General features: G+C 44.1%; 1 protein-coding gene across 4 annotated transcripts in view; it reads right to left on the bottom strand.

The window, feature by feature from the left end:
• Positions 1-815: 815 nt before the first annotated feature.
• Positions 816-23,319, bottom strand: part of dusp8a (dual specificity phosphatase 8a) — a 41,251-nt gene continuing 18,747 nt past the window's right edge. For 3 of the 4 annotated variants that reach the window (XM_080874196.1, XM_080874197.1, XM_080874198.1), the window contains exons 4-7: positions 5,531-5,697; positions 5,271-5,430; positions 4,918-5,041; positions 816-4,587 (exon numbers count right to left, since the gene is read on the bottom strand). In XM_080874196.1, the coding sequence (XP_080730322.1) occupies positions 3,345-4,587; positions 4,918-5,041; positions 5,271-5,430; positions 5,531-5,697 (1,694 nt within the window). In that variant the 3' untranslated portion in view covers positions 816-3,344. Of the gene's footprint in view, positions 4,588-4,917; positions 5,042-5,270; positions 5,431-5,530; positions 5,698-10,773; positions 11,454-23,319 lie in introns of those variants that run through there. The other variant, XM_080874199.1, reaches the window with a different exon arrangement.

Here is a 23,319-nt window from a genome sequence, read left to right as displayed (position 1 = left end):
AAATATGACTATGTATTAAAAATCCAAAGTTATTTGGATTTGTCAACTTTTGTTTTACCTGGGACTGCTTTGATGTTTTGGTTGTTTTTTTGGATTGTTGTCCTACGTTTGAGCTTTACTATCTGTAAATCCATTACCCTTATTTGGACTCATTAAAAGAATGTGTTTTGTATATGAAAAGCTGTAAATAAAATAATATGTCCCCTCCGTGCAAAACTGCGATTAGTACAAGCTGCTAAATCTGCTGTCAGAGATCGGACATCCAAATACTTTAGGGACTTAAGACATCCTTCCTTCTAAGTTATCTTGTGCCACGTTGTGAGAGTCAACATTTATATAGCAACAGTACCAGATATTTACCCTAAAAAAAAGTTGAAAGACCTAGCTCAAATAATTTTCTAGATAATTAAAAAAACGATGCCAAAAAGCCATCTGACACCCCTACTTTCATTCACTGTAATATACTCTTCTTTTTTGAAAGTAGGAACCTGAAATGTTGCTTAATTCTTATTAAGACATGTTTCTTTTCTCTTGTTCTCTTCAAATTAGTCTTTGCATTTAATAATTCACAACCCTACCAGCATATGCAACCATGTGCCACCGGCACTGACGGAGAACAAGAGGAAGAAAAAATCAATGAAACCCTGTTGTGTGGTCAGAGACGAGTTTGTTAAACAGAAAATCAATACTGAGCCTCTGCATCTCTGGATGTCGTAATGTGTTGTTAATCTGTTGGTGGAATTCCCTCCCCAGCCCTGATCGCACACAATGTAAACACACAAAGAAGAAGAAGAAGAAGAAGAAGCAGAGAGGAGTTTGTATTTTGTCATTTCTGTATTTTTGTCTCATTTTCACAAAAACATGAACAGGGGAAGGAAAAGCCTTTCAGTAGAACCTGAGGTATTTTTGCATCAAGCAGCCTAAGGTATCAGGATTTTCTTTTAAAAACTCATCTAAATTCATCAGTGTTCTTAGATGCGTTGCTATTTACACAACAACATAGTAATAATAATAACAATAATAATAATAATTTTAGCAAATGGGACAGCCTGCATCATCCTTGTTACATGTCATAAATAATTCTAACAACAGTTTTTTAAAAAATATAAGGAGGGAGGTGAGGAAAAGAAAGGTTGCTTGAGCCCCGGGGGAAACATAGGAATCTATCTGAACTTACTGTAGTTGCAGCAGCATAAGGTCAAAAGTCAGAGATTGCCAAAGAGTAAAGCTAATCAAGGGTCAAAGGAAAAATAAACACATTTACATCATAAATAAATAACCATCTCGCACCAGGAGAGCATTCATGTCTTTCACCTCAGGATACGAAGATCCTCACTTTTTTCCTTTCCATTTTGTTACTGGTGTTTTTAATCAAAGCTTTGGAAAATAAGAAATAAGAAAACAAAAAACAGACAGAAAGAAAGAAAAGCTAAGGAGCTTTATGGACATGCATTGTGCTGATGTACCAGCAGCTGTGTACCCTGTGTCGGGCTTGGCTCACTGAAAGATCCCCTGAGAATGAACAAAAGGGTGTGTGTGTGTGTGTGTGTGTGTGTGTGTGTAAGGGAGGGGAGCTAGGCTTTACATGTGTGAGTATAAGGGCATACAGTGTGAGGTGTGTATGCGTGTGTGTGTGTTGGTTTCAGCTTTGGTGGATGCACTGTGATGATGACTGATAAACATGTGCTGGCTCAGGGAGGACGCTCAGCCTTTAAATCTCAAACTTGTGAAAGATTGCGTCTGTTTGCATATAGCTGTTGTTATGCAAGCCCTCGTGAAACTGGCAGAGGATGTTTCACTGTGTGTGAGTGATCAGAGATTGCATGGCTGCTCTGTCTCCCTCGTCACACAGACAAACAAAACAGTCTTTTTAGGTAACGCTTAAGCCCTCAATTGAAATCAACGAGGTCACGCTGCAGATGAGCGAGAACAGCAGTGCTGTCCTTAAAAGATATTAGAGGGGAGTGTGTGTCATCTTCTAAGTACAAAAAAAAAAAAAAAAGAGTCAAAACTTGGCTTTAGGAGTATCATGTTGCAAGGATGCGAAAGATAATTTGACTAATTGTTACCAGAAAAGCAGAAAAGTGCATCTCAGGATCATACATCACTCTCCCCAAAGAAGGAACATCACATATTGCTTTGCTTGAATTTGTTGAATGTGTGTATTCGTTTGAGTGTGTGTTCATAAATACCATACAGCAAATAATAATAATAATTATAATTCAACAAAAGAAAAAAGAAATAAATCCACAAAACATTATATTATTTCTCATTACCAGAATGAACCAATACAATAAATTAAAACTATAACTAAACAGAAGTCCATTAAAATTGCTATATATATTCATATTGTATATATAGTATTCGTCTGTCTGTAGTCAGCCTCTCAGGTGCATGCTCAGTGGCGACCATAGGTGGTGACTGGAAGGAGTGGGAGGAGGCTCAGAGGGGGTCTAATAGCGAGCTGAGGGGTTATTAACGCATACCCTCATCAGCATCCTGAAACCTCAGTCCCATCACGCTGTTAACACTGGAAACAAGGGAACAAAGTCAGGAAAGGCGCACTGTGCTTTAGGAGGGGGAAACACTGCCCATTCTTCAAATAGTTTTTCATCAACAAAATGCAGAGGATCCTTCATTGTCAGGGTGCAGTACCGCCTTAATATTAAGTCCTTTGGGTCTCTCTGCCTTGTGCTGTGGCGATGTGAGGATATGGTGCTGTTAAGGAGTCCTTTATTGTTTTCCCTGTAGTAGGCAGAGCCACTGGGAAGGGGGACAAACGTAGCCGTGCGAGCTTATGAGGCTTATCGAAACCGGGGTGAAGCGTTGGGAGAGAGAACATCAGGCTTGGCTCAAATCACAAGCTATACACCCACTGAAACACGCTACGTTTGACCACAGGCAAGCAGTTTGTGTCTCAACTCTGTCAAAATAAGGGAAGAATTCTATATATTAAGGATGCAACATTTGCCCTGGGCTGTTTCATTTTGTCTGGGACAGAGCTCATAAACATAAAGAGTTCAGTACCTAGATTTGTCCTCTTTACCTCCCTCCCCCCCCCAAGATTTTTCTTCATTTTTGTACAAGAGTTCAGGATGGTTATGGTCTGCTAAGCACCACATCTGAGGCTCTGTCTGTCCAGGTGCGAATGCTAACCTTTTCACATTAACGCTCAGCTTGCATTTGTCCTTCTCTCAACTAGAGTCTTTAACACTGTCTGTAAGGGGAGCTTAAAAACCCCAATAACAACTCCTCGGCTCCACCTTGAATGTCCTCTTCCTGTGCTCCCTCTAACTAGGTCCATTTTTGCCCCCAAGGGGCAGCTCTGATGATGTCATTATCTGTCAGGATACCTCTATGATCTCCATGCTCCCAGAGAAGCTTGACTGCTTCCCAATTTTCCCCAGTTCTTCCCTGGACCTTGTCTCGGAGATGCCCTCCTCAAACTCCATCTGACAGCTGCGCCGCTTGAACTGCTTTTCAGATGCAGCCCCACTGTGACTCGAGCTGGTGGACATTGTCACTGCTGAAGACGACGAAGAGTCTCGGAGGTCTCGCTGCGTCTGTGGTGCTGACGGCTTCTCCCTCTGGGATTTGTCTCGTAACCGCACACCTTCGCTACACCCAAATGCCACATACGCCGAGCTGCTACCGAACCTCACCGACGACTCCTGTCCCCCTACCTCTCCTGCTCCCAGCTCCATCTCTCCCTGACCACCTTCCTCTGCTCCAAAGTGCCAGGGAGCATCTGCAGTCGGGGTGACTGGAGTGACGGGGGTTGTGGCTTGGACAGTGTCTCTGTGTTTGGTCCACATAGCCCCAGAACCCACAGTGGGCAGGGAAGGTAATGAGAGGAGCAGGGAGCCCTTTAGGTTTTCTTCCAGGCTGGGGCTCTTGTGGTCCAGCAGCAAGTTGAGGGACTGCGGAGGCTGCCGTGGTTGGGAGTGGATCGGCGAACTGCTGCAGTTTTGTTTGGTTTTTCTTCTGGGTCTGGATGAGGAAGAACCAGAACGATGGACTCCTTCACTTCCACTGAATCCCAAGCCTCCTATGCTGCCCCCACTGCCCGGTGAGGGGAATGGTGAATCAGAGGAGCTGGGGCTGTCAAGGACGGGAGACTGAGAACAGACACCATTGGAGATGCCTGTTCCTGGGCTGTCAAGCTTGCACAGCTTGGGGACGTCTTCAGAGTGTGTGGGTGCCAGGTTGGGGCAGTGGGGACTGTTAGGGGAATAGACAGACTTAATGTCTAGGGAGAAGGAGCGTTTGAGTCGATTAGTGTCCATGATCCTCTCTGCAGAGAGGTGCAGGCCATTGAAGCCTTGCTGGAGAGAGGTGGGTGACGACAGCTTGGGTTCCGGTGGGATGCGTGGCTCTGTGGTGGATGAGTCACAGTTGCTATGATGACCATTCATCTCGAAACCTGTGATGACTCCGTTAACCTCTGAATTCTGCTTAGTGTTGTTTTCAGATTTCTTGTCATCGGAGGTTAAAGCTTGGAGTAATCGCAGGCCCTTCTCAAACTCCAGCAACTGACCCAGGAAGTTAAAGTTGGGGGATATGGACGGTCTTCTGTCCTTTACGAATCTGTCAGCAGAAAAAATAAAAAGTTTGAAAAAAATAGGACACAACTAAGCAATTGTATTCTGAAGTGCGGTAATGGTTTTATAATAAATCACATCTGAATTCCTAAGATTAAATAAATGACCTATATAAAGGGTGTGAGCCCTTTTACTGATTCACAATACATAATAGTGTGCCAGACTTGTCCTGACAGGGCAAAGCTAAGCCTTTTGTATAAACTACGCTTGCTGGCAGGGATCTAAGAATTAGATTCCACCTGACAACAATGGGATGTCTTTCTACTGGTACTGACACCTTAGCTCAGCTGTTAATGGGTGGGAAGTGCAGGTGTACCTGTAGGCATCATCTGATGATAGGCCCATTGTCTTCATGATGTATGCTATGGCGATGGTTGCTGAACGTGAGATTCCAGCCAGACAGTGCACAATGACTCTGCAGTTTGATACCTTAGCTTTGTCTGTTGATAGGTGGAAACAAATAAGTATGAATATATAGAACTATATGAAAATACATGCAACACTGCATACCACTGACAGGTCTCCTTTTTAGTAGGAAGACTCGGGAGAAAATCAGTGTCTACTGAATAAAAACAGACATATCCTGAAAGAGTACAAGGGTTCATCTAAGCAGACAGTTTACCTATATTACATGTGCATGGTTACATAAAACACAGAACATGCCCTTACCTATGAATTCGTTCGTTTTGTCCAGCCATGGAAGTAATTTCTCACAGTAGTTGTCATTTACTGGGATGCGCATGAAATGGCTTTCGCTGATAAAGTCTGGCTTGGGGCAGGTGTTGCTGGCATTCAGCACATAGGTGATGCCATTCTGAGCCATCAGATCCTGCAGAGAGGGACATGTACGTGGTTTAGCATCATGCTTTATTGCGAGTAAGAGCAAGTCAGACATTCTTTACTGGCAAAATATCCAAAATAAATGATACCTTATTGAGGACGTCTTTTTGTGATCCCAAATAGAGGTGAGGCAGGATGCGAGTAGGCCCTACGTTAGCTACAGGCAAGCAGGGCTGGGACAAGCTCATAGGTAGAGCAGTGGCGGGCTTCCCTTCACACAGGCCGGGGAAACAGGAGGAAAAAGCTGCAAAGCCTCCTGCAGGGAAAGAAGAGATGGAGAGAAGCGGTTAGGCATATGAATGGTTTTCCATTTAGACACACACGAACACACACGCACTGGGAACTCTGCAAAGACTTCCATCACGAACACTGCACCATCATTAGCAGACGCTCAGTAGTCTTTAAAAGGTGAATCTGGGCTACAAAGTCTGGGTCCCTTTAGAGCAGCAGGAGCTGGAAAAAAAGGGGCTCTCTGTGCTTCTGTGAGTGAGTTACGTTAACTGCTGGGTGGCCAGGAATGCGCGTCTGGCCCTTTAAGAGGCAGGCGGCTCCACTTTTGGCATATGTGTATGCGTGCGTGTGTGTGGCTCCGTTTCCTGCATGAGCTCATGTCCTGTAGCAGAGCATTGCGTCAGGCTGAGGGAATGAGAGAGGCCACAGGTGCAGGGCCAGGACAGAGGCCCAGTAACATCTCCACTGACAGCTGAAAAGCACACACACACTAATGCATGGTCAAACGCACACCCACACACACACGACAGAAGACGAAGAAGATATGATCTGAAGAAATGATCTCATACTGTTGCGGTCAATATATCCCAATATTCACTCTCACTGACATTAACACACTCTCCACTCAATTCACACACACACACACACACACACACACACACACACACACACACACACACACACACACACACACACACACACACACACACCCACACTCATTAATAGTCTGTAGTACTGCAGTTGTACAACTACAGGGAGGGGGACAAGGAAAAGAGGTAGGAATCTTCTTTGGGTGCTGACCTCGCTGAGGAGTGTGGAGAGGAGAGGGAGTGCTTCAAGGAAACCTTGAGTCCCAGAAAGACGATTAGAGCCTAATCTAGGTTCAGCCTTCCCTGACCCAATCCTGGATGCAGTGCATGCACACACCTTAACACACACACATACATACACATTCACTTAGTGAGAGTGAGTGAGACATGACATCACTATCCCCAAGTAGCACACACAGCACAGTGCAAGCAGGACGCTGCCTTCCCCTGTAACACACACCCAGCTGCCCTACTCGAGTAACAACAACTGGCAAACAAACAGACGCACACATGTGGAGAACACAGTTTCATGTGCGTGCACCCAACAAACAGGAGAGCTGCGTAAAAAGGTTGTGCAAATCCACAGAAGATAGCAGCTTTTGGTATGTGGTGCTATTTCACAACAGCACAGCTTTTGAGCGGTGAGTAGGCTGGGTGCATCCCGATGACCTAGTGCTATTCTGGGTGCAATGTTCCTTTAAGAGCAAAGTGAAGAAGGCCTGCCTGTTTCCAGCTATTAATGGCAACCAGCGGAGCGATGACATCAACAGTCCACATGGGTGGTGGAGTGTAGAGAGGCATTTGATGCAGAAAGAGCAATCGGATAACTTTCAAGAGGAGGCTGAGGGATTGCTGCCATTACGGCAACAACTCTATGATCAAACCTTTTCTTGGCCTATATAGCGTAGACTAAACAGACAGAGTGTGGAGTTCACACTAGACTGTTTCTCAATAGCTTCTCCCCTTGCAGCAAGCCTACGGGCAGTGCTACAGCACTGATAATTGATAAAGCAGAGGGAGGAAGGGATCTCTGAAGAGTTTCTTTCCTGGTTTCCTACTTCCCAGGCTGCTGGTGAAAAAAATTGCACTACATATAGCATATACTGTATCTGTGTGAGGGAGTGGTATGTTCCTGGAGACAGTCGGATCAACAGGAATAGCTACATCACACAGCAAGCATTTCCTTTTGTATGTGCTTACATTGTTAGAGAGTTGTTAGAAGGACTGAAGACAGGACATTCCACACGGTCTGTGTGTTTATGTGTGTGTGTGAGTGTGCAGGGAAATGAACACACGAACAGAAATATTCTGAATTGACTGAACTGATAATTGTAGTCCCAACTAGTGTAGCACGCCTAATCTCGTGTTAAATAAACACAAAAAAAGCACAAAGTTGGGCCAGCTAGAGTTTGCCTATGAGTGAGTAAGGGGTTACTGGCATAAAGGGTGACTGAAGTCAGAGATAAGAAAGCAGGACTGCGTGTGCCTTCTGGCTTTTCGAGTGCTATTACAGCGACATTACGTCAACACATTTACAAACACCTTCCTTGTAGTCAAAGCTTTACACGGTTGGTGCTAATGGACATTAGTCACACAGGAGATAGCGTGTTATTGCCACCTCGTCACCTGACCTTGCTCTACTTAGGGTTGCCAAGACAACAAAGAAAAGCAGTGTTGTTGATGACAATTTGCTTCCCCTCACCGACACCACCCTGCTCCAAATACTGGTAAGAAACAAGGGCATATGAGCACACTGATTTACGCACACATACACCAAAAAACCTAAAAGATGTGGCCTCACATTCTCCATTAGAAAAGGATGACACATCCGTTCATTCCTATCTAAGCACACATATAAACATACTGTACACTCACACTGAGGTCACTGAAAATACCCTGTGACACACACCAGCCCAGCTGTCTGTGAAGATGACATCAGAAAGTCAAATGGGAGAGATGAGTTCACCTTCATGATAATCAGCAGAAACTGACACCCTGCATTAAACTCACGAGTTAAATTTCCCACAGACATACCAACCTAAACCTACAGTTTTGTTTTTGTGGAATAAAAACCAGAGCTTCTCACATTATTGTTCAAACACTGAAATCATGAAACCATACTCTGGCAGGATGTGACTAAATTCTGAACATACTCTTTAAAAGAAGAAAAGAAAAGAAAAAAGAAAAAAAAAAGCAGTTTGGGGAGTAGGAAAACCCACAACCGGGAAAGAGGGCACTGTGTCGCCATCGGCAGCTCTCAGCAGTGGTGACTTCCTTTTTCCGTTTTTCTCTGCCCACTTCATCATTTAAGCAACTGCTTATTTTCCTCTCTCTTGCTCCGTCAGAGGCGAGCACTCAGGCCTTTCTTTGTTTGCCGGCAGCGAGCAGCAGTCCCTCTCCTCTCCCACATCTAAATTAATACCCAGCTTTCAGTATGAAGGCATGGGCTATTGTTTCGCTAACGTGAAAAGTGTGTATGTTAAGCAGATCAAATTCAGACTCTTCAGAGCTGTGCTGCTGCAGAAAACTAAAAGATGAATGGAGGGTGGAATAAGCGAATGAACAGAGGCACACAAAACACCTGCCTAGAAGTTATGGTTTAATGGGATCTCTGCTATTACATCACTGCTGTTCGTACAATTGACTTCCTTGCCAACACAAGCTCACCCCCTTTCTGTGTGTGTGTGTGTGTGTGTGTGCTTCAGCCTCCGTTTTACTCTTTTACTTGTCTGTTAATGGAGTAGGGGGGGCAATACACAAAGCAGCCGTGTCCATGCACACAGACAAGCTTTCAGGCCCAGGGGGTGGGTGGGGGGGGGGGCATTGAACGACTACCCCACTCCCCCTCCATCATTTTTCTCTTTGGCTGATATCAGGGGAGACATGACGCCATCCTCTGTGCCCCTCCAGCTGTCCCCTCCACTATGAGGGGACATTAGCATCTCAATGTACCCGCTCCCCTCCCCACCTCACCCTCCTCACATGACATCATTGCACACATGTCCCACTTCAGCTCCACAAAGGCTGTGCTGGGGCCTGACGATGCAATGAAAGTGTGTGCGCTTGTGTGGGTTTTTGTGACAGAAATGTGTAGACTGACAGAACATGGATGAGATAGTAGGATGAGGTCATCGCTTTCATGCACAGCATCGGCTTTATGATGGCTGCGAATGAGAGCACGATATTTACGTCATATTAGCTGACGGTTAAACTTCATTGCTCTTTATCTTCCTGGACAGATAGCAGGAATATTCCACTTTGATCAACTGCCGTTTCAGCAGCACCGTGTTACTGCAATAAAAGACCATAAACCACCATATAATTTAGCCTGCATTGACAAATCTATTTCCACAGAGATGTGTTAAAGTGCTCAGTACCTGTGACACATATAATTCTATTTTCATCTGCTGATGGCAAATGTGTGATCCCCCACCCATCCCAGCTTTCTCTGAGTACATGAATTTGACACTTACAGCAGCAGAATCTGGTTGTGTAGATATAACCCGTACATGCACATGTGCACATGTGAAGAGTGACAGGTGCAGATAACTGCTTTGAGCCGGTGCTCTAAAATGCCCTGTGTGTACCGTCTAAATAGACGTACATCTGTTATCCAAAAGGTTCAACTACAAAACGAGCAAATTAATTTGAGCAAATGACGAGATATTTTGTGCAACGTGCACGATGCCGTATTGTCGTATAAAAAGGATTTTTCCATTGCTCTGCATTGCCTCATTGCTCTGTGTGAAAAGGTGTTATGTTAAACACCTGCAGTGCACACTGCACACATATTGATAACATAATCTCCACAAGACACCATTCTGCAGAGAGAGCGAGTGAGCAGGAGCGAGAAAGAAAAGCCAAGAGCAGAGGAAAAGAAAGAGAGAAAGAAAGAGCCTTTGTGATAATTTTACATCTCAATGACCACAGGCTGAGAGAGCATGAGCACTATGTCATACCATGGGTCACAGCTCTCATCCGCTCCCCCACTAGCTCTTTTTCTCTCCTCTTTTCCCTCTTCATCGCTTCTCATCTTCATGATGTCATCTTCTTAATCCCCTTTCTTCCTATTCTATACCTCTAAACAAATTAAGTCCAAAAACAAAAGATGGGACAGCAACTCTCAGGTCTGGCTTGCTACGCCTAATAAATTCTTTTTTAGCCTGATGTAGAATCCCATCTCTCTTGAAAAAAAAACTCTTAAAAATTCACTTCACTGCTATGTTTCGTTCAGATAAAGCTTGAAATGGTAAATACCTGACAGTCCACTGTGTGTACTCATCTGCAGCGCACAAACTATTATCAGTGGCTTTCCACCTTGTTCGCACCTTTTCTGCATGTATTCAGCAATCGTGCATTTCATAGCCATGCAACTCAATGCATATCATAAATCACATTCCATCTTCTGCATGTATGCCAAACGCACAGGACTTCAATCCAAACATGTTGCATCTTATCACCTTGCACCCACACAGACACACGTATCTCTTCTCCTCCAGGTGAATACACACCTCGAAGCTCTCTCCCCTCCTTCATCCGGCGGACCCTGATCTTCAGCCTCATGTCTGTGTCCTGCAGGTCCGGCCAAAAACAGTCCTCTGCTGGGGCAATCACCACATCCAGAGGCATCCCCCAGAACGCACTCTGTTCTCCTCAGAAGAGTGACAAAGGTGAGCCCACTGAAAACCCCAAGTCCACAAAACTCCACTCAAGTCAAGTTAGCTGTTCCAGCTGTCCAGCCGGTGACCCTCGGCAAATGGACCCAGCAGAACAAAAACTAGTCCAAAATGTCTGTGGACACGCTCCTCAAGTCAACAAATGGCCAAAATCCCATGCAATGACCACAAAATTCCTAAAATTCTCCTGCGTCAATATTTGGTAATTCTGTGGTTTTGTGAAGAATGGTGACCACAGAGAGTGCCAGAGACAAAACAAAAGTGAGTAGCCTGTAACGCCTGTATGTAAACGCCAGTTGTAATCTGCCTGCAGCTGGTTTACAGAGCGTCTGTGTGTTCCTCTGAGCGCTCTCTCTGTCTCTGTGAGTCCACAGCCAGAAGAGCAGCCCACTATTGTTGTGCCGCTCCACTCTCCTTTCCTCTCATTCGCTCAGTCACTGGCTTACACTCCTCCCTCTCCCTCCCTCCTCTCTCTCTCTCTCTCTGCGAAGAGGATGACGGAGCTGCACTCTCTCCTCGAGCTCTGGGGGTGAATGAGCTCACTTGCCGTGAGCTCAGACTCTACCCAACCTCCCCTCCCTCCTTCTCCTCTGCTACCTCCCTCTCTTGTGGAGCCAGTGCTCCGTCATAGCTAATGTCTAAGGCATGTAACCACATTCCTTACTCACCCAGCAAATATGCGGCCACCTCAGGGGCCTAGCTACAAAACAGGCCTCTATCAGGGTAGGATGGAAGCTAAACCACAGCTATCACGCTGTTAACAAACAGCTACGTTATAGATTTAACTGTCTTTGTTCTCAATGAAAGAGAGGAGAGAGATAATGCTTGGCTTTTGGAAGCCTTTCACTGACTGGCGTTACTTGTTTTTGTAAATGCCGTCATACATAACAAACAGAAATATGCTTTATTTTTATTTTTTTTACATGAACCGTTTTCCTGTTTTCTCATTTAATTCATTTGAGACGTTAGGGATGATTACCTGATGATAATTATATCATATCTACAATAATTAGACTCCTACAGCTATGCAGTACTATCTATTACTGAGTAGAAACTAAATACCTACATTAGGTTGATTGCCTTAAATGTACTGCATCCTCTTAGCACATTACGCTTACTGCAGGAGAGGGAATTAAGGCTGTGCGGTGCGCTGACAGCTGATTTGTCTCTCAAGGTGAGGGAATGTATGTGACTTCACCACTTTTCCTGCACTGGTTCATGTCTAACATGTTTGTGTTTGGACACTGCGATTTTGTCTGGAGGATGTGAAGGTAGCCAGGCGAGAAGAAAGAAAGCAAAAGCAGAGCAGAAGTATGGAAAAAAGAAAGAAATGAAAGCAGACAAAAGAGGAAGGAAATACTAGAGGTGATGAAAAGACCAAACAAGCTCGTGGTCAGCCAGCCACCATCCATTTGACAGGCCACAGACTCTTGGTACTATGGAATGACAAACACGTGGGCCACAAGTCCAATTATGGAAACGAGGCAGTAAAAAACTTCACAAAACTACTGGAAGAGACTCAGTGTTAGCAAACTGCGATGCAGGTACAGCTGTTTGTCGAGTTATTAATATGAGGCTATTGTGTTTTGTGCGTTTCTGCAATAAGTCAGAGCATATACAGACTTGCTTTCTCGTCTTTTTAGCACACGTTTATGCCAATCAACCTTTGGCTGAAAATAATAGATGTATGGAAACAACTATGTTTAGGCCAGTTGACCGTCCTTTCTATCTCTTCTGTCCCGTGCTGAGACTTCACAGTGCACTGATTACATTCAAACTAGGTCAGATGGACTTCAATGACATTAAGTCACCGCACTGCTCCAAAAAAAAAGAGAGCGAGAGAAAAAAGGCAAATAAGCTTATACAAGATGTCCAGTTAGGGGGCCAGCTGCATGCTGACTGACCTCATCTCATCACTGCAGACCCCTGAATGATCACACATGGGTGAGAACAGCTTTACGTCATCCTCTGTTCAACTGCAAGAGAGGGCGCGAGAGGAAATGGGCCTAATGATGAGCTTTGTGAAAAATGCAGACACTGGTTTTGGGAGAGTGTCAAACTATGAATAAACACACGTCACCCCCCTCATGCACTGTTCTCCCATTTGCATCTGAACAAGTGTGGCATGCCATGGTGGTCAGCCGGGGTCGCTACGCTTTAAACCCACAGATCATCACCTCAGTTTGAATCCACGCCTCGGCTTAGTTGTTCTGGCTGTGTGGCTCGAAGCCATAAAGTAGCTTTGAAACACACGAGGCTCTAACACCTGCAAACTCTGAGCAGTGGAAACCGACAGCAACAAAACAAAGTAGCTGCTGGGTGATACCATGCTGAAATACCATGCTGTCGCTCTCTTTATACTCCTCTCCTCCTCCTCTGGTCCTCAGCAGGGTAACAAGGCTGAGAATAGTAGATGTGTTAATTAGAGGATTACAGCCAAGATGCTATAAATGACAGCCGGGCCTTCTTTATTGACTGCACATGTGTGCCCTGCAGCTACAGAAATAGGTGGGATGGTCACTTTGCTCGCCCCCTCCGCTGAGATTCTCTCTTAGATTTAGAGCATACTTTTATGGTGCAGAGCTTGTTACTAAGGCGACGCATGTTTACACACACATACATTCACAGAGCCCAGCCAAAACTGATAATGAGCAGTTGGTATGGGAAGGAAACGGAGAAGGTGGGTAAAGGACGAGGAGCCCTGGGATGTCCGAACTGACTGGGAATGCCTCAACAAGAGATGGTGGTGTTGGGTTGATTGAAAGGAGAAACACGACCTTTGCACCTGACAACTGTAGAGAGTTGTGAGGATTATAGAGCTTGTAGTTCTGTGCTTACATGTTGTAAATGTATCATAAATGCAAACATACTGCATAGTGCAGGGTTCAGTCTGAACTCTAAACCCCTTTAAATGTTAAATAAAAGTCTATGTTTATTGCCCTTAAGTAAAAAAAAAAGACTAACTTAACTTTTGCCATGAAATTGGTCGGTTTTGCACAATAAACCAAATCTTTATTACTAAATAAAAGGTAATTACTGCACGTACAAAGTTTTACTTTTCACCACATAGATAACAAAGACTAGATGGCCTATGTGGCCATAATAGGAACATAAAGATAAATTAGTTAATATTCTGAATCTTTCTTTCAATTATTTAATAAACTCTTTGAAATGTCTTTTAAAATATTGAACTTTTTGAAGTTAAGATAAAAGCACTAAAACACATTCTAGGCACTGAAAATGTATTAAGCTTAAATTATGAATAATTTGATATTAATAGTTAATGACTAATTATTTAATGGACTGAATGAGTCAACTCTACTCCAATATTGTTCTCTTTTATAACTCAGTATAAAGTTAATATATGGTTTTTTTGCACCGGCACAAATTTTAACATTTATCACCAGCAGCTCATCAAAAACGTATGCCCGTAAACTCTGTTTGAACTGAGTTGCTGATACAAATATTTTCTTTAATATATTTTGTCAGAGCCCCCCCCCCTCCTTTTCCACTGAGACAGGCAGCAACAGGAGCGTCACTCTACACCGTGGATCATCTGTCAGGATATCACAGGAAAGAGAGACGTCATCCTCTGGATACGGCAGGTTAGGCTGATGAAGACTGTCAGTTAATGCTTGTGTGTGTGTGTCTGTGTGTGTGTGAGAGAGAGAGAGCGGGAGAGAAGGATGACTGGTGCAAAGGTGAGAGAAAGGAGAGAATAGTGCTCCAGGGATAGGAATAGAGTAAATAGTTATTTGTGTCTGTGTGGGTAAATACAAGTTTATGCACTCTTGCACAGGTGTATGATCACTGCACATGTGTGCATGTGCGTGTGTGTGTGTGTGTGTGTGTGAGCAAAAATGTGTTGATAGTGCTGGTTGTCAGGGGATCAGTAACAAGGATGCTCTTGCAGTGATGTAATGCCTACAGGAGAACACAGCTGCCATGCCTGGGGGGTGAGGTAGTCACCAGGGGAGAAAGAGGGGAGGATGGATCGAGGAATGGAGCAATTGAGGGAGGGGGAAGTGCTGAAGAAGAGAAGAGGAGGGGGAGATTAAGTCATGGGAGGATACTGGCGAGGAAGAGGGGCTGTTTGAATCAATAGGGAGATAGCTGAAATGATGCTGTCATATTGCCAGGGGACATTAGAAATGTCACCGGTATTGTGTGTGTGCTCATCTTGACTCTTTTTCAAACATCTATAATTGCACCACCATTAATCTGCACACACTACTGAAATTTTCTGTTCAGCTTTTTAGAACAGAAAAGTGTGTAAATATGTGAGTCTCTCAGACATATAGAGAAGCTTTATGTCTTCGTTACATATGATAACATCAAAAGGGTTGAGGAAGTGAAAACAGGGAATCGGAGGGAAGGGCAGGTGGTGGTTCTTAGATGCAATCGAGAGAAGGAAGCACAAGATTAGGGGTGCACTGATGCACCACCTGGTCATGTGTGAGGCTGGGCATGAGGCAGTCTGATCTCTATCTGCACAGCCTCGAGGGATGCTAGCTCGTAGCACTCATTCGGCAGACCCCCCTACCCTCCAAACAACTTAAGCCCCTGGAGAAGCTCAGAACCCGGGGGTTACTGCACCAGTAAATCTCTCTCACTGGCAAGAAATTAGTTTAGACTTACTTTTAGACACTCACTCAAGCATTTCCACAAAGTATAAACACACACAGACACACAAAACGGGGAGAAGCTAAAAAGGGTAAGCTATCAAGCACACCAAAGGGGGCTTTCAGGACCAGACGGGTTTTCATAAACCAGATGAACTACTTAAAAATACCAGTTTGAGGTTTTGAATGGTGTGTGTGTGTGTCTGTGTATGCATGTGGAGACAAAGGGGGACTGTTAAGTTTCAATATGAATCGCTGCTGGCCACTGCATGTGTATCTTGCGTGCATATAAAGCCTGTGCATTCACTTTGAGTGCATATAAAATAAATGTTAACTTTATCTTTATACAGCGAGACAGCTTACAGCTGTTTTCTGCGGTTTTATATGGATGAATAATGTATGTGTGTGTGCAAAACAGGCTGAATATGTGCAGAAACCATGTCCATGACAATACAGTAATGAAAACATGAAGAACGCGAATGTGTGCGTGCATTAAGAGCACACACTTCACCCTGCTCTGATTTCCCCAGAGGTGAGTTTGTCTACACAGGTTCTCTTGAGTAGAACGGATGGCTATTTCATTCTAAATGCAAATGGCCTGAGCTGGAATGCATAGAATAACACCCCTCATCTCTCTCATTGTCTCTCGCATGTGGTATCAGTCTTATAATGGCGATACTGTGAGAGAGAGGAGCCGACACCAGATCTGTTTGTTTTTAATGGGCTTGTTTCACTGCTACGTGCAGACAGACAGGCAGGTCTCAGATCAGTTTAGTGTTAATTAGCTCCTACCAGCACAGCAGGCAGATTGACAGATCCACTGTCCTCACAACAGAGCTGGAAGCCACGCCATCTGCTCCTCTGTTAGCTCAGCGTCATGTCTACCTGTCTTACAATTAACTCAGACAGTCTCAGGCTGTACCAGGGCATCTCTCTGCAAACGATATGCTGTGCCTGTCTGTGCCTGTCACTGAGTGGTGTTTTCAGATTAAGTGATATTCTTTAAGAGGAAAACTACTATTATCTCATCAATGTGTTAGTGACTCCCAGGGTTTCTTTGACCATACTGAGGCATATTAGAAATGGAAAAGTAACACAAATCAGCTTATAATTCAACAAAAAGACAAAAGAAAAGAAAAGAAAACAAACAAAAAAAAGTATGTCATTCTTCCAGTCAATTCCCCTCCTGGACAGAGATCCGTCACAAGGCAGGGTGTAACCTGCAGACTGGATTTGGGTGTAGAGGACATGGTGACAGCGGCTACTGCAACACCCGAGGTCAAGGTTAGTTTTTCCGGCCATTACATGCCCTGGACACTGTGTGCATGTGTGAATGTGTCACATCCACAATGCGACAGTGACATCACTCCGTCAGCTACAGAAGAACAATAGGAAGGGAATGACGTAATGCCATGGAAGGAACTGGGCAAGCTGTTTCTGCGTGCACCACTGTGCCAACACCTACATCATGCCGTTTAATCATCTGTAAAGCTGGTGGGATTTCTGAGCTTCCCTTTTACTTTTTAGTCCAAATACAAAACAACAAAATATAGATATATAGAAGATTGGTGTGCATACATGTTCTCTAGACATCTTTTTCTTTTACGCTGGGGAACCCTGATGTCACTTTATCAGAAACAGGAAGTAGTTACACAACACAAGAGGAAGTGGCCTCTCAGTGCTGTCCAGCCTTCATCTCTGTATGTGTGTGTGTATAAGTGAGTTTTTTGTGTGTCCGCAGAGGGGGAGATATGAGGAGGACTGAGAATGATCACAAACTGCTGCATACCTCAATCTGAAGGTTTGGATTTGCCTGGAACTCCAAAATTAGCCTGTTGCTGTGGAGATAGAAAATCTCCCTCTTTTATCAGGAAACAGCAGCAGCCCTCGAGGTTGAACCCAAACATTTCAGTGTGTGATCAGCATGTATTTACGGTAAAACGACCTGTGTTACAAGTCTGTATACATACCAGGAAAAGTGTTAAACCACACAGGATTTAAAGTATCAGCACTGTAACAGGCAACTATTCTACTCCTCTGCTACTAGTCTGGAAAAGAAGAACCTTTCTCAACCCTTTTTGGAGAATAATTAGCAAACAGCATTTTAAAGCAGATCATCTGGTGCTATAAGTTTAAAGGGAACAAAGTACAAGTCTGCAAAGACATGGACCTTGTCCACACAGTAAAAGTGGAGTCTTTTCAGTAGGTAAATAAGGAAGCAGCTCTGTGGCATGCCAGAGATAAAGTGCATCAAAGACAGCCCAGTGATAAACAGGAATCCACCATTGTTCCAAGGAATGACGTTATGACAGGAGCGGCAGTGGGCAGTCCGAGCATGAATGGAATCTGGTGGATGCAGTCCAGGCCTCGGTAGGATAAACTAGCATAATTGTTAGCTACTCCTTTCCCTTTTCTTCTGCCTTTGGAAATTTCCACTCCACATGTGTGTCAGAGACGTCAGGGTAAGCGCCTCAGCGGTAAGCTGACGGTGTAGCAACCAAACTAGCGAATACTTGGCCCAAACTCATGATGAGGTTTGAGTTATGAGGTGCTGATGGGGGTGAAGCGAGCTTTGGGTAGCACACTGTTCAGCTTCAGCTCCTGTTGACCCGATGTGTTGACACTGCCTAGGTAACAGTTTCAACAAACTATTTTTATCCCCTGCTGGATGAATGTATGACCGGGGGCAGGCTGGGACGTTCAAAAGGCCTCTAGATAGAGTCTAGAGTTCCAATGCAGCAGGACACAGAAGGTATGAACAGACTGTATACATAAACCAGCTTAAATACCTATACTATAAACAAGTATGTATTTAGGTCAACGTCACAGGATTTTGCCAAAAAGTTTACCAAGAGTAAAACATCAAAAAAGTAAGCAAATATTAATTCTGCATGTGTAAACAAAACCCTAATTTAAACCCTTAATGGTTATTTTTTACAGTCATGTTTTGTCTTTGCCACACATGTTATTCTGAATCACTGTGAACTTTATGTTAATTTCTTCCCACGATTAAAGTTATTTTAATTCTTCTAAGCTTAAGTATCAGTACCAGAGTCTCATTCACAGACATATCCACACTACTTGAAATTTATGCACATCTCTCCCATACCGGGATCTGGGAGAAACCTTCAGTCTTCTCCTTTGCATGTCAAAGTATATGCGTACAACAATGTGTTTCTCTTGTGCGTGTGTGTGCGTGTGTGTGTGTGTGTGTGTGTGTGTGCAAGGGACTCGGTGATGGAGGAGAAAAGGAAGAAGAGCAGAAGGCAAGCAGAGCAGTGAGATCACGTCATGGTGGAAACATTTGGCAGCAGCTCACATAAACACACACACACGCACGCACACACACATGCGCGTGCATCACACTGTGCACACACATAAACATGCACATATGCTGGCCTGTTTTTGTTCTCCCAAATTTAAGGGAAAGAAGGGGAAAATGACATCAAGCTCATCATGTGAGGCCAATGAGACGGACGGGGGAGGGGGCGAGAACACTGGCAGAAACAGAACATTGTTACATAAAATGCAACTTGGTACTGACCTCCTCTGGGCTTTGTTACCATATTTATGTGTGTGTGTAAGAGTGTCTGTCCACATGTGCACGTATTTGCAAGCTTTCTCAAGTGTGTGCACAAGTTAAGGGTTTGCCCAATATCTCATCAAGGTCATTACCTACAAAGCAGAAAACTGAGCATTATGTCACTGTCCAGTTAGAGGGCTTTTCAAACTATGTCACACTTTTCTGAGGCGGGAGGTGATGTCATAGATATTTTATAGCCTTTATTCTTTGACCTTTGTGCTCCCGCGGTGCTGGCTGGGGTGGGGCCGGTATGTGTTGTGTATCTACAGGCCAGGGTGAGAGCATCGAGGCCACTGGCGCCAGATGTGACGACCGCAGGAGTCTGGGCCTAAAAATAGAGCTCTGTTCTCAGCACCATGAAACAGAAGAGAGGAAGGAGGAAGAGGAGGAGGAGGAGAAGGGTATGGGTAAAGCGAAGTAGAAGTAAGGGGGAAGGTAAAGGGGGTTGAAGGAGAGATGTAAAGAGGACTGCTGAGGAAGGCGAGGTCATTGAGAATACTGTGTCAGTTCTCCCTGGGGACGGTGAGCTCACCTCCTAATGGCACCACTGGCTCCTTCTCAATGAAATCATTGATCTGCTAGAACTCCCATTGGCGTAATTGAGAGGTAGGAGGGGGACGTGGAGGGGCAGAAAGGAGCAGAGAGGTGCAGAAGGGGCAGGTTAGGAGGTTAGTATACACAGGAAAGAAGGGGGTGACGGAGAAGCTGAAGAGAGAAAAGTTGTAGGTGGGGAGAAAAAAATGGACCTCAGACACACTTCCACAATTAGTCTGCAACCTCTGACCAATGATAACACACCTGGAGGCATAAAGCAGTAGGCAAATGTCATTCAAACACTGTTTACACAACTTGATCGATCACGTCATTTTCCATCACACGTTTATCTTTAGAAGCCGACAGAACCCAGACCCCCAAGCAAAACTATAAAACTTTTACAGCAGATACATTTTTAGCAGTTTCCGATCACATAAAACTGGTGATCCGCATCTGTTGAAGCATCTCAAACACACATGCGCGCTGCAGGTGTCCGCGTAAATTGTGTGTGTGTGTAAGCAGTTTCTTCACCTCAGGCTTCAGCTTCAGAAAGGGAGACTTCATGCTGGGCTCCAGAAGGAAAGAAAGTCTTTCATTTCTGTGGAGGCTCACAAACACCGAGCAGTGCGACCTGTCTCTCTGAGCGAGCTCTGTGACCACACAGGCTCTGACACGCACACGCATACTCACGCACACATTCAGGATGAAATAAGGAGTATTACCTCATCTCCTCAATTGCTCTCATTTGTCTATTATGTCTTTTCTCACACAAATACTCCAAAACATTGCCTCATACTCATTCGTGCTCTGCTTTATATGCACATATTCATGCATGCACAAAAACATGCATGCTCACAAACAGACCTCCTTATGTAGCTCATTGGAATGTCTGAACGGCTGCATTGTAAGGTTGTGCCTCCCATGATTACCTCACCTCTTCAGCTTCTCTCTAATGTCTGCACACACACGCACACACACACGAAAAACACTCCCCACACTGTTGTATAACAGCACACGAGAATGAGCCGTAACTTACTTGACCTTTGTACCCCCGTGTCTGTGCAATAACACCCTAACCTGATGTCATCAAAGCCCAGAGGAACACAGCAGCTCCTGTATGTGTCTGCATTATTTACAATGTGCATGACAAAGAAAGTGCAAGTGAAAGAAAATGAGAGAGAGGCACCTTTCATCTCCTGATACCTCCCATCAGTATGTCACTGCCTTGTCTCTTGTGTGCTTTTGCGTGGGAGACAGAAAAAAAATCAAAAACTGTGCCCCAGATCACATGCTACAGTATATAAATGAACTCTTTTCAATGCAGTTCATAGGACTCTGTATCAGGGACAACACTGTCCATCTACTGGACACTTAAAACTGTCGTGCAATACTAGAATAGCATAACTCATTTTGTCACATTTTATTGTGAAACAACGCAGTTTGATTGATGTGTGTGTCTTCAACGGAATGTGAAACAGCACAAACCTGACGAGGCCTGTTCATCTGTGAAATCACTCAAATATTCACTGACATCATCGCCCTGAACATGTCAGTGAATATTCTTAATTCACCTATGTAGCGAAATAGTACAATTTTTTTTAAAAGCTATATGAGAGTGAAAAGGCAGCAAACACTTCAAATTTAGGATTAATACACTGCAAAACTTTATTTTCCTTTGGCCACATAACTGTTTCAGGATTACCTCTGCACTATGAGTGCAGTCAAGTGCTGCCACTATAGACTATTTAGACATGTCCCTTGTCCCTTGTCACTACCTCATTTCAGTTGGTGTCCCCTTTCTCTCCTTTTTCCCTTTGACCTAACGGTGTGGTGTTTTAGTAATCCCACGAAAAACACTGGCAGATGGTGCAAGAGAAGATTAGAAGGAGTCTCACACATTAGAAAACTCTGTAGACTCACACATTACATGGATGACATATACATCTGCATGTTCCCGCACCTTCATTTCCTCTTTATGACCCAACTGCTGTGATGGTGCTTTTATAATGCTATTTTTGCATGTGTTTAATTTCCTAATTTCTAGCTGTCACCCCCTCAACTTAAAGTACTTGAAAAAAAAAGGAAAAAAATGTGCTATGAATAAAACATATTGTTATTTTTATCTCCACCTCCCTTCCACTTGAAAACACTACCCAACTCTCTTTTCATCCACAGCTCATGAGTAGCCTTTTTGAAAGTTCTCTTTTTATTCTGTCTTGCATATTAGACTGCTGAAACTAGAACACGGCAGCAAAACATTTCATGCTGTCAGTTCTATAGCGGGGCTGCTGTGACGTATGACACAGCTGGCATCGGCTAACATACCACCTAGCCCCACACTAGCAGGGAGTGTTCAGCGTTGTCTCCAATTTGGCTGTGTGCTTGCAGATTGGTGGGAAATGCACAAACTTTAGAGCCACTGGGGAGGCAGCTGGCTCCAACCAAGTGATGATCTCTCCCTCTACACACACACACACACACACACACACACACACACACACACACACACACACACACACACACACACACACACACACACACACACGCTATCAGAACTCTGAAAAAGGCAAGACGCATCAGCTTGAGCTCCAACTGGGTGAGATCACCACTGTGTTAAAAATACAGCTGTCCTGAGAGAGGCATGTTTCTCACAAACACTTTCACGCAATCAATGAAGTAGCATAACCTTAACCTTTGTGCTTGCATGGATTCACAAGGACACTCTCCAAGTACAACTACATCCAGCGTGAATGCATTCTTTAATACAGGGTGAGAATCTGCATTAGTAATTTCATTCACAAAAACAATTGCCCTTTTGGGACAATGCTACCAGTATGACGTTTTCCACATGTAACGACATGGTGTGCTTTCCAGTTGATCAATTACTGAATGGTGGAAACCTGAGAGGGGTCACAGATTGTTTTGGGATCAATATGTTCCCAGAGCATTCATTATGATTGTGTAACATTTCATTCAGGCAGCTTATCTGGCATCTCCTGTCTTCTCCTGTCTTATTTCCCCTAGTTGAAAGGAAATTTACGTCAATAAGCATTAGGTTTAAAAATGCAAAAAACATAAATCCCTTTCAGAAATGTTGCCTTAATCTCCCTTTGGCAAGCGTCTGCATAACTGACATTTAAGGTAGAAAAATCAACCTCCCCTCAGACAGGCAGCTTCATAATTATTCTCAAATTCACCCTGTTCATCCCATTTATGGATTCTTTTCATCTCGCAATCCATTTCTCCCTCCTTTACCCACCCACATTACCCCTCACTGGATTTGCACCAGTGCTACACTCTGCGTAGTGTGTACGTCTGGTGTGAGGCTGAAAATAAGTCCTCAGTCAGATATGAGGTCACCACGGGAATTATTAGTAGCATAAATCAGAGGTTCAGTAGAAGGGAGGTGTAAAAGCATAAGGTGGGCGGAGAGGGAGGTGTGAACTGGGATTATTTTTTTAAATTTGGGAGACGGGAGTAATGCCAATTAAAGTCAAGAATGAGGAGGCAGAGACAGGACAAAAAAATAAAGGATGGACAAAAAGAAGCATACGTTTTTACTCATTATTTAATCCATTACTTTATTTTGGGTGGGTTTCATTTTTGACATCTTCGGCTTTTATTTAACAGTAAAGTACAGAG

Source organism: Rhamphochromis sp. 'chilingali' (assembly GCF_963969265.1).
Source record: "Rhamphochromis sp. 'chilingali' genome assembly, chromosome: 2".
In the NCBI taxonomy this organism is placed as follows: domain Eukaryota; kingdom Metazoa; phylum Chordata; class Actinopteri; order Cichliformes; family Cichlidae; genus Rhamphochromis; species Rhamphochromis sp. 'chilingali'.
The sequence above is the reverse complement of the archived record's forward strand: the minus strand, read 5'-3'. Positions and strand labels throughout refer to the sequence as shown.